Source organism: Daldinia loculata (genome assembly GCF_022478755.1).
Source record: "Daldinia loculata strain CBS 113971 unplaced genomic scaffold F4817scaffold_34, whole genome shotgun sequence".
Taxonomy (NCBI): Eukaryota; Fungi; Ascomycota; class Sordariomycetes; order Xylariales; family Hypoxylaceae; genus Daldinia; species Daldinia loculata.
In genome coordinates this window covers 73,626-87,547 of record NW_026054888.1, presented here as the reverse complement: position 1 = coordinate 87,547, position 13,922 = coordinate 73,626, and the positions used below count along the sequence as shown (strand labels likewise).

The 13,922-nt window shown below is 45.9% G+C and overlaps 4 protein-coding genes and 2 non-coding genes across 6 annotated transcripts; 2 read left to right on the top strand and 4 right to left on the bottom strand.

The window, feature by feature from the left end:
• Window positions 1–1,199: 1,199 nt before the first annotated feature.
• On the bottom strand, window positions 1,200–3,517 carry F4817DRAFT_155167 (TRAPP trafficking subunit Trs65-domain-containing protein). The gene is made up of 2 exons (XM_049298029.1): window positions 3,185–3,517; window positions 1,200–3,120 (listed from the first exon to the last, which is right to left on the bottom strand). The coding sequence occupies exons 1-2, from the start codon at window positions 3,363–3,365 to the stop codon at window positions 1,487–1,489; spliced, it is 1,815 nt and encodes a 604-aa protein (XP_049157751.1). The 5' UTR covers window positions 3,366–3,517; the 3' UTR covers window positions 1,200–1,486.
• A 179-nt stretch (window positions 3,518–3,696) lies between these two features.
• F4817DRAFT_155092 (uncharacterized protein) lies at window positions 3,697–6,792 on the top strand. Its single transcript, XM_049298028.1, has 6 exons — window positions 3,697–4,062; window positions 4,120–4,268; window positions 4,317–5,355; window positions 5,414–5,530; window positions 5,586–6,404; window positions 6,457–6,792. The coding sequence occupies exons 1-6, from the start codon at window positions 3,919–3,921 to the stop codon at window positions 6,604–6,606; spliced, it is 2,418 nt and encodes an 805-aa protein (XP_049157750.1). The 5' UTR covers window positions 3,697–3,918; the 3' UTR covers window positions 6,607–6,792.
• A 1,059-nt stretch (window positions 6,793–7,851) lies between these two features.
• On the bottom strand, window positions 7,852–9,424 carry F4817DRAFT_155082 (P-loop containing nucleoside triphosphate hydrolase protein). Its single transcript, XM_049298027.1, has one exon. It carries the CDS (start codon window positions 9,294–9,296, stop codon window positions 8,085–8,087), a length of 1,212 nt encoding a protein of 403 aa, XP_049157749.1. The 5' UTR covers window positions 9,297–9,424; the 3' UTR covers window positions 7,852–8,084.
• F4817DRAFT_155067 (uncharacterized protein) lies at window positions 9,399–9,882 on the bottom strand. Its single transcript, XM_049298026.1, has 2 exons — window positions 9,494–9,882; window positions 9,399–9,424 (listed from the first exon to the last, which is right to left on the bottom strand). The coding sequence occupies exon 1, from the start codon at window positions 9,781–9,783 to the stop codon at window positions 9,571–9,573; it is 213 nt and encodes a 70-aa protein (XP_049157748.1). The 5' UTR covers window positions 9,784–9,882; the 3' UTR covers window positions 9,399–9,424; window positions 9,494–9,570.
• A 968-nt stretch (window positions 9,883–10,850) lies between these two features.
• Window positions 10,851–10,939, bottom strand: F4817DRAFT_t104. Its single transcript has one exon. It is a non-coding gene; the product is annotated as a tRNA-Phe (tRNA).
• Window positions 10,940–12,401: 1,462 nt separating this feature from the next.
• On the top strand, window positions 12,402–12,490 carry F4817DRAFT_t106. The gene has a single exon. It is a non-coding gene; the product is annotated as a tRNA-Phe (tRNA).
• The last annotated feature ends 1,432 nt before the right edge of the window (window positions 12,491–13,922 follow it).

Sequence of the window (13,922 nt, the reverse complement as noted above, 5' to 3'; positions counted from 1 at the left end):
AGAGTGTAAAAATACTACTTTCATGTCTAATTCTTAACAGCATTCGCTTTTCATATTGAACGTGATTACCCTGGGATTGGACTGTAGGAGTTATACCTCGCCGGCCAATGCGCTCTGATGCTCGGTCCCGACGTCACTGAAGAATTAGCTAATTGGCTCGGTACCTATGAATGACTTCACTTGCCGGTGCAGTTGATTTGGGTAGCCAATTCGTTCAACCGAGTTAAATAGAAATCATGCTAGCTATACTCTTGAGTATCATGGACCTTGTTAGCCACAGCATCTTCCATGTGATTACATACCAATCAACCGATATTAAGCGTACCAAAGCCGATGATATGCCTACTATGTCAGGTACCTGACAGCTAGAATGACCGAGGGGAACATATCCCCTGACTATATTGTCCCACGGACGTGTTCGAGACCGTTCGAGCGAAAACAACAGAAGAGGAAGAAGAAAAATTGCTTAGATACGGCCGACGCTAGGAGACGGCATCCTTCCACCTTAATATGCGGATCAGGGCCCCCGAAGCCTGTGGCCGGCATTGTCACGAGGCGATGTTACATGCCTAGGAACGCTTGGACGCTCCCAAGACGTTATGCCTGCACAACCAACCGCGACCTGCCTACCTAGTTGTGTCCAGGACAGGGCCCCAATGGGCTGCCATTCGGCGCGGCGTATTTCTCTTTACCCCCCGGCCACCGGGTTTCTTTCCGGGGGCAAAGAATCGAGATCCCATCTCCCCTCTCCCCTCCCCGGTGCTCCTAGTCCCGATATTAGTACTCCACGTATTTGTCACCTACTAAATGTAGCTTAACATAACTTCCTTTCACGGTAAAATTGAGACATCAATAAGGCGTATTTCCACTGACACCCATGACGTGTATGTTTTTCCGCCGTGTGATAGATAAACTCGGGTCAATATACGTCGTCAAGCACAGATCCAGCAGTACTAGCTTCGGCAATACATTCTAAAACCTAAGAACCAGATATATTTCCCTTCGTCACCCTCAAGGTGAGTTGATTCAAAACAGCAAGCGCCGCAGGCGCCTAGGGTACATTACCTACTCCATGCCAAGGAATTGAAGTCTTCCGCGCTTTACGTACGCTTCGTCCGTGGGGGACATAGGTCGGTATAAGACTTATTGACTTCGCTTAGCTAAAGATAGTTCCCGTCGAGTTTCGAGAGAGAGAGAGAAAAGCTTCTTGGTCGTAGACATACGAGATTGCCTATGTTGAAGAAGCCTTAATTATTACCGAGCAAATTTAACAATCAAACCTAGGTACCTAGCTACCTAGTGTCCCCCGTGTATGCTAGTATACACAAGATGATGTGTATTTTGCGTGGTATACGTAAAGCCAGTTAACGCCTTCGGAAACAGAGCTAATATGATTGTTTGGACGGGTTCTGCATCTCGGGACACTTATTATGAAGTTTGGATTGAAGGCTAGTATGGTAGGTTAATTATGGATATCGGCTCGCGTCTATCTACTTTGAACAATAACGGTGGGTAAATCCCTGATATCTACATGCTCATTATTCGTGAGGTCAATAACTCTCACAGCTTCAACACTTACGATGCCTTCTTTCAAGGCCAAAAACCTAAGCTCAGCAATGTGACATGCTCCGGGTGCGAGCGGTCCAACCCTCACATCTGCGCTCAAGCAAACTACCTCCGTGCCTTCAATAATACTACTATGTTGCATGGCATGGACTACGTTCTCGTCAAGAACAGCATCTGCCACGCTTCGATCCCTTGGTGTCTTTAGCTGTTGAGATAGGCTATACGAGACTTCAGGCAGCCGAGAAATCGAGGGCGGTCGATTAACTCGAGATTCGTTACGCCTTCGTTTTGGAATCACCACTATTGCTAGCTTTCTTGGTGCTGCCGACGGCGCGGGCGATCGGTTAACGACGAATACATTCCAGACAAATTCATCGCCGGGGAAGATCTGATGACTTGGGGGCGGGCCAGTGAAAGTCATAGCAATGCCTATATCAGGCACAGTGGTCTCTCGTGTCGTCGCGGCTTCAAGGAAAGGTAGTGCGTCTGGTCGGGCAACGGACGGTGCTGTTAAAGACATGGTACTCTCACCCCCGATCGAGAGTTGACTTGGCCGATGCATGCGTTGGATCGGTTGCATGGTAGAACCGTATCCTGGATTTACGGGGACTGTGAAATCAACCGTAGTAGTCCACGCCATGCTTAATCGTGGTTCAGATACATCTGGACGAACTAGAGCCTTCGCAGAGATAGCAATGCTAAGATCCCGTATCGGATTTTTTGATACTAGATTAGCTTCAGCCGGTGAAATACGATATAGAAACGTGACATGGTCGTGAGCTACGCAAGATATAGGGAGCGGCATTCCAGACTGGCTTGCGAGATCTTCAACTATACCCTCTGCGACTGTAATTGATATGCTGTCAAGCATTATCTCGCACTCAAAGAAGGGTGTAAAGTCAAGCTCTAGCATCGCGAGGACAGTTGCTGTAGAAGGGGTGGTATTAAGATGGGTAAAACGCATGCGCGAATGCGCCGCTGGGTAGATGCGCATGGAAAGCTTAGACGAAGACTTGATAGGCCGTAGCTGGCCCTTGGCTTGCTGTGTGACTGGCGCAACACGAGATACTCGGAGTGCTGATAGATGGGGCTTGATCCCGTTCATAGCAGGATCGTTTCCGAAAGCTTCGAGCAGATTGAGACCCCATGCCATGCCACTTGGTAGATATCCATCGCGAGGCTCATCGGCCAAGGATTGGTTTCCGATGTGGAAGTTCGCTGTCGCATTGAAAATAACAGAAGGGCTTTGAAGTCGCATCCTAGGCCGACTGAGAAATACCGATTGCTTCCATACGGCCACGGAATACTGCTGAAGACCATCTTCGGAATGGGTGTCATGTTCTTCCGAGAGCCTGAACAATACAGTTGGATCCTTTTGCTTCTCTACTGGCCCTGTGAAAATGACTTCGGAGGCTGGATGGCCGTCGCGGTCTAGTGCGGTCCCATTGACGATTTGCGCCTCGAGAGAGAGAATTACATTTCGAAGGGAGGATCGTAAGACATCTTCTTCGACATGGGGGTTTGTAAGGACGAAGTAAATGTCGACGGATTCATCTGGGGTCTAACAATGAGCATGGTGAGAAAATGGACCTCTTGGAAGAGATATAGAACGACATACCGAAGAAAAGAGACTCTCGCCGTTCTACCGAGCTAAACGGTTCTTCGGATTTATCCACATCGTTTTTAAAAGCTTCCTCAACATTGAATTTCGTTGCAAGGGGTATGAAGTACGTGAGGGTTGAATCGTCAACAAGGTCGAAAGTCGAGGCGGGAGTTATGTTAACCGAAGGGGTGGACATTTTCTAAGTGATGTTATATTAATTAAAGGATTATGTTGCTAGGGTCTCTAATCATTGTTAAATACGCTCAGGGCTGTTGGCAGGAAGTTGACGCATTTCGAAATCAGATATGTCTATCGTGTAGGATGGAGTTGGGAGATGTGAATACGTACCTAAAATAATTTGTGTTAGTTATTGAAGCTTCACAACGAATGCAACATGTTTAATTGGCCCATGTGCTTGTACGGGGCACTTTCGGGTATGCGCCTTTCCGTCTTAAGCTTTTAGAGGTAACAGGTACATTAGGTACGTACATGTCGGTAATCTAAGGTACGTACCTTCCAAACTCCGACCTCTGGTGCTGAAAATTCGCAGCTTTCTGAACTTTCACATCCCTCATTCCGTTGGCTCAGAGATATTCGTCTCTGTCAACCAACCGAGATTCGTCGCCGACCGCGTTTTCTATTTTCTAATTTCTTGGTTTTCATCGATTGCATTTTCCCTTTAAAGGGAGAAAGTATTTCACTGGGCGTCTTGATAATAGGGAAATACAAAGCGCTCGCAAAGTTTAGCCATGATGAACGGAGCCAACGGCCATTATGGCCAGCCAAACCCTTGGCAAGAATACAAAAGCCCTGATGGACGCGTTTATTACTATAATTCAATCACTAAAGCGACACAATGGACAAAACCAGAAGAATTGATGTCACCTGCCGAGGTTTGTTTTGCGCGTCTATATGTCTATGTCGCTTCAGCATACTGACCCTGTTCATAGCGCGCTTTGGCGAACCAGCCATGGAAGGAATACACCGCCGAAGGTGGGCGCAAGTATTGGTATAATACCGAAACGAAGCAAAGTTCTTGGGAGATGCCCGAGGTTTACAGAAAAGCATTAGGCCATGACGCTACACCTTCGACACCCGCGTAAGCATCTTATCGAATGCCCTCTATACTTTGTTCTAACTTAGGCAGGCCGGCTACACCACATGCTTCCAATAATTCATTTTCCAACTCCAACTACGATCACTATCGCGATCACCGAGAGAGTTTCCCCGAGTCTCGTCAGTTGACCCATGGTAGTGACTTGCGTGTCCAGGCATTTGTTCCCGCGAGCAACGAACCCGAATATGCGACCCCTGAAGAAGCTGAGGCTGCTTTCATGAAATTGCTACGTCGGAGTGGTGTGCAGCCCGATTGGACCTGGGAACAGACTATGCGGGCCACGATCAAGGATCCTCAGTACCGATCCATTAAGGATCCTAAGGATAGAAAAGCTGCCTTCGAGAAGTACTGTCAAGATATGGTTATTCAAGACAAGGAACGCGCAAAGGATAGGCTGACAAAACTTCGTGCTGATTTTGCTACTATGCTTAAGAGCCACCCTGAGATTAAGCATTATACACGTTGGAAAACTGCCCGTCCCATCATCGAGCGCGAAACAATCTTCCGGTCAACTAATGATGAAGACGAGCGACGTCAGTTGTTTGAGGATTACATAGCAGAGCTGAAGAAGGCCTACGTGGAGAACCAGGCCAGCATCAGGAAGAGTGCAATGGATGGTCTCATTGATCTTCTCCCCAAGCTCAACCTGGAGCCCTACACGCGCTGGTCCGAGGCCCAGAATATCCTCAAAGCAACTGCTCCTTTCCAGAATGATGAGAAGTATAAAACTCTTACCAACTTTGATATCCTGACTGCCTTTCAAAATCATATCAAGTCCTTGGAACGGAGCTTTAATGAGACTCGACAGAACCAGAGGAACAAAAAGCTCCGTGTCGAGCGGAAGCGACGAGACGCGTTCACAGACTTACTTCAGGAACTCCGTAGAGCTGGTAAGATTAAGGCTGGAACTAAATGGAGTCAAATATATCCTCTGATCGAGAATGATGAACGATTCAAGTCGATTTGCGGCCAGGCTGGATCAAGCCCTCTTGACCTGTTCTGGGATATCGTCGAGGAAGAGGAACGAGCCCTCCGCACAACACGGAACGACGTGCTCGATGTTATGGACGTAAGTTGTATTTCGTTACCCTACTTAGACGGTATTAGTTAGCTGACGTTGAACCCAGGACAACCGTTTTGAGTTCACCCCCAAGACTACTTTCGAAGAGTTTTCATCTGTATTGAAAAATGATCGACGTACTGCTAACATTGATGGCGATATAATAATGCTGATATTCGAACGGGTATGTTCAAGACGTCATAACTTGTTAGAAGCTTTATTATTGACCTATTTAATAGCTTCAGGAAAAGAAGTCTAAACGGTCTGATGAGGATAAACACTCTGAAAGGCAGCAGAGGAGGGCTATCGATGACCTCCGGTCTTATATTAAGCATGTAGACCCACCAATTACTGCAGACGATACTTGGGAAAAGGTTCGACCACGTCTTGCCCGTGCAGCCGAATTCCAAGCAGTCAAATCCGAAGATGCCCGCCGTGGCGCATTTGAGAAGGTCCTTCGCCGAGTCCGTGATCGGGAAGATGAAGACAGGGATCGTCATAAACGCCGTGAACGCTCTATTGATCGTGGTACGTACCGAGATAGAGATAGGGGAGATCGTTCTCACCGTAGTGACCGCGCACGACCGCCACGCCATAGCCGCAGCCCGGAGCCAGATGCATATGAAGCAGACCGCCGCAAAGCTATTGCTGAGCGCGAGAAGAATTATCGTAAGTCCAGCATGGCTGAGAGTTTGTTATCTGACCGTCGGCCGTCGGATTCTTATCGAGACCGCGATGTCCGGGACCGTGATCGAGATCGTGAACGCGACCGTGACCGCGACCGCGAGCGTGAACGTGAACGTGAACGTGAACGGGATCGAGATAGGGACCGAGACCGGGAGAGGGACTACCCACCTCGGTCTCGACGTGATGATCCGCCGAGCCATTATGACAGGGAAAGACGAGACAGGGAGGAAGAACGAGAGCGGCAGTATCGGCGTCGCGTTGAGAGAGGCCCCGTCGAAGAACTGCCTTATGGAGATGAACGTCCAACCTCATCTCGACGCCGCCGAGCGGAGGATGATGACCTCGATCGTCACGACTCTAGAGACTCCAAGGTATGATTCAACTACCCCTATCACTAATCACGGGCCACTAACGCAAATACAGAGACTGAGAAGAGAGAGAACACCCCGTGAGCGTTCCCCCCATCGTGAAGCTCGTCCTAAAACTAGGACACCGCCAGCAGTTCAGCCGCCTACCAAAGACGACACTGGCGTGCACTCCGGTAGCGAAGAGGGTGAAATCGAAGAAGACTAGCCTTTTGATTGATCTATACAATATATCTTTGATATTACCCCTTACCCCCTAATTGATCCATGCCCTCCAAGCTCCAACGATAGCCTTAGGCCGAGATTAGACGGCCAAAGTCCACTACATAACCGCAGCATTTGCCATACTTAGGCGTCTCCAAGCAAGACATGGGCTGCTCAGCCCTAGTCTTGGCCATCAAGGCTCACCAATAAACTGAAAAGTACGTGTCAATTTCCGACTACGTTCTTTGTGGAGCTTAGATGATTTGGGACACCCGGATGCAGCTCGGAAACTCGCCATCGTATACTCGCCCTCCCACAGTATCCCGCCGTTGAATAAGGCTACAAGAAAACTCGCACATTTTCCCTGTACGTTCATTTATAACGCCGACTTGGTCGTTTCGTTTTTACGCATCCAGAGGTTTCTCACGCTTCTGCAGGACTTAATACGGGGGAGAACACGGTGGTAATAGGTCTGGCCCGGCCCGGCCCGGCCCGAGGCTGGATTTAAAAAAAAAGCTCTTTGGAATATGATCTCGGTGTGTATCCTTTCCCTCCTTTGCCCTAATAGAGAAAATCGGACTTTAGTAGATAGTGTAATAACCCTGATTTTATCTACATTGCTTATTCGCATGTTTTTCCTTTCCTTTTGGTGTGTGAAATGAAACTTTCTCGACGGTTTAAACAACTGGAAAATAATTATTATCCGTTATAATACGAACCAGTCGGGTGTTCTACATGCAAGGACTACTTACTACATACAACCTACACGTTTGTAATATCTTGGAGGGAGTGCCTATGAGGTAATTGAAGCATTAATCACTCTAACCTAGAGAGTTTATCACGGCATAAATAAAAAAGTCTGGTTCACTAAAATACACGGAGGTACATTCTGATGAGCAAGCCGTGTATTTCTTTCCTCGCCTCTTCCCTGCGGGCTGAGTCTCCTATCTCTATCCTTAATAACAACGATGATCTCAAAGCCCCAACGACACATGTTATTATATATATATGCCATTGGTAGATGTGACGACAGTCATCCATTTAACCTATTCGTCCCTCACTCTGCAACTAACGGATCTAGTAACGCCCTAATAAACCTATGCAGCATGATAAGTCGTGGTTAGAACGCAGTCTCGCCTTATCAAGCAACAAGAGGCGCCTCTAGAACCCAATATTTTCAGGACCAGACGAACGAGGGTAGACTGTCGCCGCACTCGATGTTCGTCCGGATCATCGCATTCCTCCCCACCATCCGCATCCATGTCGGATAACTCATGCGCGCTCCCGCTCTCTCGGCGCGTTGACCCCCCTTTTTGTACGCCTAGAACGCCGGTATCCGATGCTGATGGGGTATTTTGATGATGCTTGCGGCCTTGATGGTAGCCATTATCACGTGGGACGCCCGTTTCAAGAGCTGTCTTCTTCCAAGAAGAACTGTGGATCACGTTAGTGATGAGCCTCGATGAAACATTAGGGGTAAATTTAACTTACGTAGTTTCCAGCCAGTTTCTGTTCCTGGTCCAGCTGACTGTTCAGCTTGTTGATACGAGGCCTGTAGTTTGTCGGATCACGACGGAAGGTGACATCTAGGTTCTTCAAGAAAGCGTTGCATCCAGTGAGCAGCGACTCGGGCGCGTTAGCATGGGCATCGAGACCCGGCTTTCCGTCAAACACAATAACACGATCCGCCAAGTATGTAGCCATGATGAAATCGTGCTCTACGATGAAAGCCGTCTTCTTAGCGTGCATAATAAAACGCTTGATCACGCGTGCTGCAATGATACGCTGCTCGGAGTCCAAGTAGGCCGACGGCTCGTCAATCAAGTAGATGTCGGCTGGCAATCCGAGTGCCATGACGATGGCTACACGCTGCAGTTCACCACCGGATAGGTTCTTGACTTCTTGATCGATGAAATCATCCAATTTGAGAGGCTTGACAACATCAGTCTGGAACTGCGGGGAGAGAAACGCCTGCTTGATTCGCTTGAAAAATAGCTGTCGGACGGTACCCTCGAATTTAGGAGTAATAGTTTGGGGCTTCATGCTGATTCTCATCTCGGGAACCTTCTCGGCATTGTCGGGCTTAAGAGCACCAGCCAGAAGCCTACAGAAGGTCGTTTTCCCTGTACCGTTTTCACCCATCATGACGATAATCTCCGAATCAGTAAAGTCACCGCCGTCAATGTTGAGCTTGAAGTTTCCGAGAGCCTTCTCCATTTTGGGGTAGCTGAAGGCGCGAGCCTTATCGGCTTGAAAGTCATCAGTACCCTCTGAGATACGGAACGTCAAAGATTCTTCTCGGAACCGCAAGTTCTCGGTAGGAATATGACCGTCAAGGAAAATGTTGATGCCTTCACGGACCGAGTGAGGTAGAGTAACCACACCATATACAGCGGGTTTACCATAGAGAACACAAATATAGTCGGAAAGGTAGTCAAGGACTGACAGATCGTGTTCGACAACAATAACATAGTTATCCGGGCCGAGCAAAGAACGGATCATTCGCGCTGCAGAAAGACGCTGCTTGACATCGAGGTAAGAAGATGGCTCGTCAAACATGTATACATCAGCCTTCTGGACACAGACTGTCCCAATGGCGAATCGTTGCAATTCTCCACCAGAAAGGTGGTTAACATCGCGGTCCAGGATGTGACGAAGTTCTAAGGTGTCAAGAACCTGGTCCATATTGCCCATTGCGGATCTGTGCTCGAGGAGGAACTTGACACTCTTGTCGGGTGTCTTGACAGCTCTCGGGAGCTGGTCAACGTACTGGGGTTTGACAACGGCCTTTAGGTCATCTTCAAGGACCTTGGTGAAATAGTCTGGATTACGTGTTAGTTAAAATTCAAAGATTAACATGTTTACTAGTGAAATGGCAAATGCCGACTAACTTTGTAACTCGGATCCTCTGAAGTACTTGATGACATCTTCCCAGTCCGGCGGGTTCTCGTATCTCCCTAGGTTAGGCTTAAGCTTGCCACTGAGAATTTTCAACGCTGTGCTCTTTCCGATACCGTTGGTTCCGACGAGACCTAGAACCTGACCAGGTCGCGGCGTTGGCAGTCGATGGAGCTTGAAGCTGTTCGCGGAGTATCGATGGGTAACTTGGGTTTCGAGGTTGGTGGGTAGGTTGATGATGGTGATGGCATCGAAGGGGCATTTCTTGGGGCAGATACCACATCCAATGCAAAGACTTTCGGAGATGAAGGCTATCTTCGAGTCCGGGCTAACTTCGATGCAAAGCTTTCCACTACGAACGACCTGCCAAGTATACAATAAGTTATCGACTCAATGAGGAGTAAAAAAAGAAAAGGGAATATATACCGGGCAGGACCTCTTGCATTCCTGTCGACATTTCTATAGAATGTAAGCATCATCATAAGATCTTAATGCTCGGGTCTCAAGTCGATTTACCTTGGGCTTACACTGCGAGATATTATATATTAGCTTGATTCCAACACTATAAAGCGAAAGGGTAAGTATTATCAAACGCACCTTGTCATCGTTCACGATGGCGATACTAAGACCAAATGGTTAGCATATATATATGGTGGTACAAAGCAGGGGACGAATTTCCATCAAGTCGCATGGTTACGTACCGGGTAAGCTTGGAAGCCATAGTGGGGGAATATGACGACCAGCTCCTTGCAAAAGGATATGAGGTAGAAGGAAGAATAGGTTAAGTACCACCTAATATCGTGAGGCCGACGATATAAGGAAAAAAGGGCGACGTTGAATTTGTATGGTGCGACAAAATATTGCGACAAAATGCGCCTGGTAGAAAGTTACGAGTTATGTATTTCAAAGTCGGTGGGGTATCAAAAATTACACATAGGGTCGGCAATGAGGGGTGATTTGTGGCTGAATCACAGGTGAGCCACTACGAACGATGGTAAACCTGAACATTATGAACTGGAGAATTCTGATTGGATCGTTTGTCTATTTGCTTATGCTGCTTAACTGCGTAGTGGAAAAACTGGACACTGCATGACTTCAATTGTACCTGAGGTACGTACTTACTAAAGGCACATGAAATACACTGCACGGTGCTTCTCGGTTAACTTTTGAAGAAAGTTTAAGTCAAACTCTTTTTCTTTAAGCTTAAAAGTACAAAAAGTACAAAAATTTCACAAGATTAAGGCAAGCACAGATCGAACATACCACCAGATAGTAAGAACTGAAGTCTGGATTTAAAATCCAAAAAAAAAACATCCAATCTTTAAAGATTGAATAGACAATGGTAGAATATGCGGTGAGTGCGGATCGAACGCACGGCCTTCAGATTTAAGAATGAAGTGAACTTCAGTCTGACGCTCTCCCAGCTGAGCTATCCCCGCCTACTTTTCACCTTTCTGAGCTATTCCTGCTTTCGCTGGTGATTGGATGATTTCTAGCTTAACTATTATATTTATATAGGTACTCATCATTCTTGCAGTTCTCATTTATACAATTCGTAATTGCGTAGTGCAATAGGGCTAACAATACTTAAAATATCCCACAATGTTATTATTGGTGGTGTCAGATTAGGTAATCAGCTGTATGTAATCAAGTAACCTACGGAAACTCTATTTTCTCGTAGTTATCTGTTTAGCACCTCGTCCCTGCGATATTTCGATCAATTAAATCATCAAGTCTTACGTCAAAATACCCTTGTTTCTATCCTCTTTTGGTCTACATATTTTTTGGTGTGTGATAGTATAGATGTGGTGAGAATACTGCCGAGCGGTATGATAGGGTTAGCCAATGAAAAAGCGTGAATTTTAAAATATCAGAAGTTTCGTGTTTGCAGCATCTAGCAAACCTGCGCAATGAGTGTAAGTCTTTATTAACAATAATTATTTTAATCCCACTCGGTAGGAATTATATCATCAGGTTCATTGGTTATTGAAAGAACAAGAACGAGCAGGACAGGTATCGCTCTCGAGATCCGCCTTTGGAAAAGTGTACTATTCCTCAATTCGACTCTTAACCGCCTCGTCTGAAAAAGTCATGACTACAATCTAGCAAATCCACCATGGAAGCTAGAAAAGCTATACGCTAGGTACCGAGTCTCGGATCTCAAGGTCAAATGGGTACATGGTGAATTCCCCTTTGATCTGCTGCGTGTCCCAAATTTTAAAGTGTTTTTCAATGACAGTTCTTGTATATCAATCATTATCCATGCACTATCGTGTCATAAATGAATTCTAACCCCTTCTCATCCCTCAAGGCCTAACTTGAAGGTTAAAGAGAATATTATAGAAATACAAGGCATTGAACAAACTACTATCCAGGTTCGTAGAATTTATTTATAAGGGAATCTTGAATGTTTAAAAGCTTTTAAAACCAACGAAGGAATATTCTAACCTTTACGAATCCTTCTCAATGATAAATTAAGCCCTGATGAAGAAAATAAGTACCCTAGATAGGTACACATTTCAGTCTGATTTGTTTTCTTTTTCTTTTTTTCGTTCCTGAGGACCTAGGTAAGCATATTACCATCATACCACTATTTCGCATTCACAGCTACCAACATTCAACTGCGCTTCAATACTGGCAGCAAAGAAGTACTATAATTTCACTTAAGACTTCAAGTTGTTAGACTAAAGTTTAAACGATTAGAAATGACCCCGACCTTCAACTTAAGGCCATGTTTACTAAAGATGTTTCAATATCTCACAAGCAAGAGCGTTAGAGCTGTTTAGCAGACTTATTTATCGTCTAGATTACTCCATTGCTACCTGGTATGTTAAGATTAGATGTGCATGACTCTTAGCCCGAACCTTTAAATATAACCTTTAAACCCAGGCCGGCAATCAAGCGGGGATAGCTCAGCTGGGAGAGCGTCAGACTGAAGTCCACTTCATTCAAACATCTGAAGGCCGTGCGTTCGATCCGCACTCACCGCATACTTTTTTCTTTTCCCTTCTTCTTTTGCTTAAAGATGATGATGACTATGAGGTATTTTTTTACAAGTGATAAATAAACTTTAACTTAACTCGGATGCTTGTACTATATAAAAATTCTATTGAAGTTCCATCGTATTCATGCAATTCTCATCTTGTCAATCAATCCCCTTTACTTGAAATTCAAGAGCAATCTTTGCAATAATCGAAATAGACGAGCGAACATATGCTAGAGAGATCTTCCCTCTTCCTTTAATCCTCCTCTCAAGGCTGGATAGCATATTATATCGCATCATCATAGCGTAGAACTTGCTAATGCAGTGTTTATATATATGCATTGCTTCGTGTCAAACTATTGACACTGGCTTCTTCATATTCCACGAGTAGAGCATCATTAATAGGCAAGGGGGAACTGGCCACGAAGGCCTGGTGTGCCACACCGCAGAATATACGGCGAGAAATCGCAGCCATTAGTGCTATAGTATTAGTATGACAGGTAGACATAGAGAAGCAAGTGTATTAGCAATGGTACTTTACTCGAGGCCTTTTAGAGAAGATATTAATAACTGAAATTTATAATATAACTGTGCCGCCTACACTTGTGCTTAAATAGAATAGAAAATCCGGACTGCCCGACGAACCATTGACTTCCACCGGTAATTCAACTTTACAGAACTAGGAGTATCGCGATGCCCTTTCCCTTGCATGTGAACTTCTTGATCGCTTGGCTAGAAGTGCGATTGGAAGAGGAGGATGAAGCATGCCGTTGGTAACTGGTCAGGTTGGGCCAAGCGTTACTTGTCGTCTTCCGATGAGCCAGCCCTATGGTCCAGGAGCATACCTGTAAGATCCCATCTCTCATAAATAATTGCAACACAGAATGTACAGAATCGTTGACTATCATACGCCGCGCCCTTGCCCCCATCTTCACTAAGGTCTACTGTGTATATGGTGACAATGTGGCGTATGGTAAAGGTTTCTTCACAGTTGACGTCTCCCTCCTTTTCTTACGAACCTTATAGCAACTACTCCATTTAGCTAACCATAAAGTATTAGGGAGTTAAGATGGCTTTTTGTTTGATCAACATAATCTTAGGCGTTATAAGACTTACTCTGCCAATCTTAAATGAGAGCGACCCTAGGTCTATCCAGGCGTAGAAGTAAAGCGAAGCTAGCAGGATAATCCGTGGCAGCAGAATGAAGAGGCTGGACACAAGGTTGGAAACGCTTCCGGTGGAAGCACTTTAGGTATTGTGCGAAACTTTCACTCGTCTTTGAAATTGGTACATTAATTAAGAATGTCAGACAGTTTAAAGCAATGTGGACATATCCAGCTACCACATACTCGCTAAAGACACTCAGTACACCACCACCAGCAATAGACCTTACGAGTGACAAGACAACTATTATCTCGTTTTTTGCGGGGCAAGTCCTC

Bases quoted from the DNA above. Each gene is read 5' to 3' on its own strand.
- F4817DRAFT_155167 (XM_049298029.1), bottom strand. From the start codon at position 3,365: ATGTCCACCCCTTCGGTTAACATAACTCCCGCCTCGACTTTCGACCTT. The intron at 3,121-3,184 runs GTATGTCGTTCT...GTTAGACCCCAG, and splicing joins GCGAGAGTCTCTTTTCTTCG to ATGAATCCGTCGACATTTAC.
- F4817DRAFT_155092 (XM_049298028.1), top strand. From the start codon at position 3,919: ATGATGAACGGAGCCAACGGCCATTATGGCCAGCCAAACCCTTGGCAA. The intron at 5,531-5,585 runs GTATGTTCAAGA...CCTATTTAATAG, and splicing joins TAATGCTGATATTCGAACGG to CTTCAGGAAAAGAAGTCTAA. The intron at 6,405-6,456 runs GTATGATTCAAC...ACGCAAATACAG, and splicing joins ACGACTCTAGAGACTCCAAG to AGACTGAGAAGAGAGAGAAC.
- F4817DRAFT_155082 (XM_049298027.1), bottom strand. From the start codon at position 9,296: ATGGGCAATATGGACCAGGTTCTTGACACCTTAGAACTTCGTCACATC.
- F4817DRAFT_155067 (XM_049298026.1), bottom strand. From the start codon at position 9,783: ATGTGGTATCTGCCCCAAGAAATGCCCCTTCGATGCCATCACCATCAT.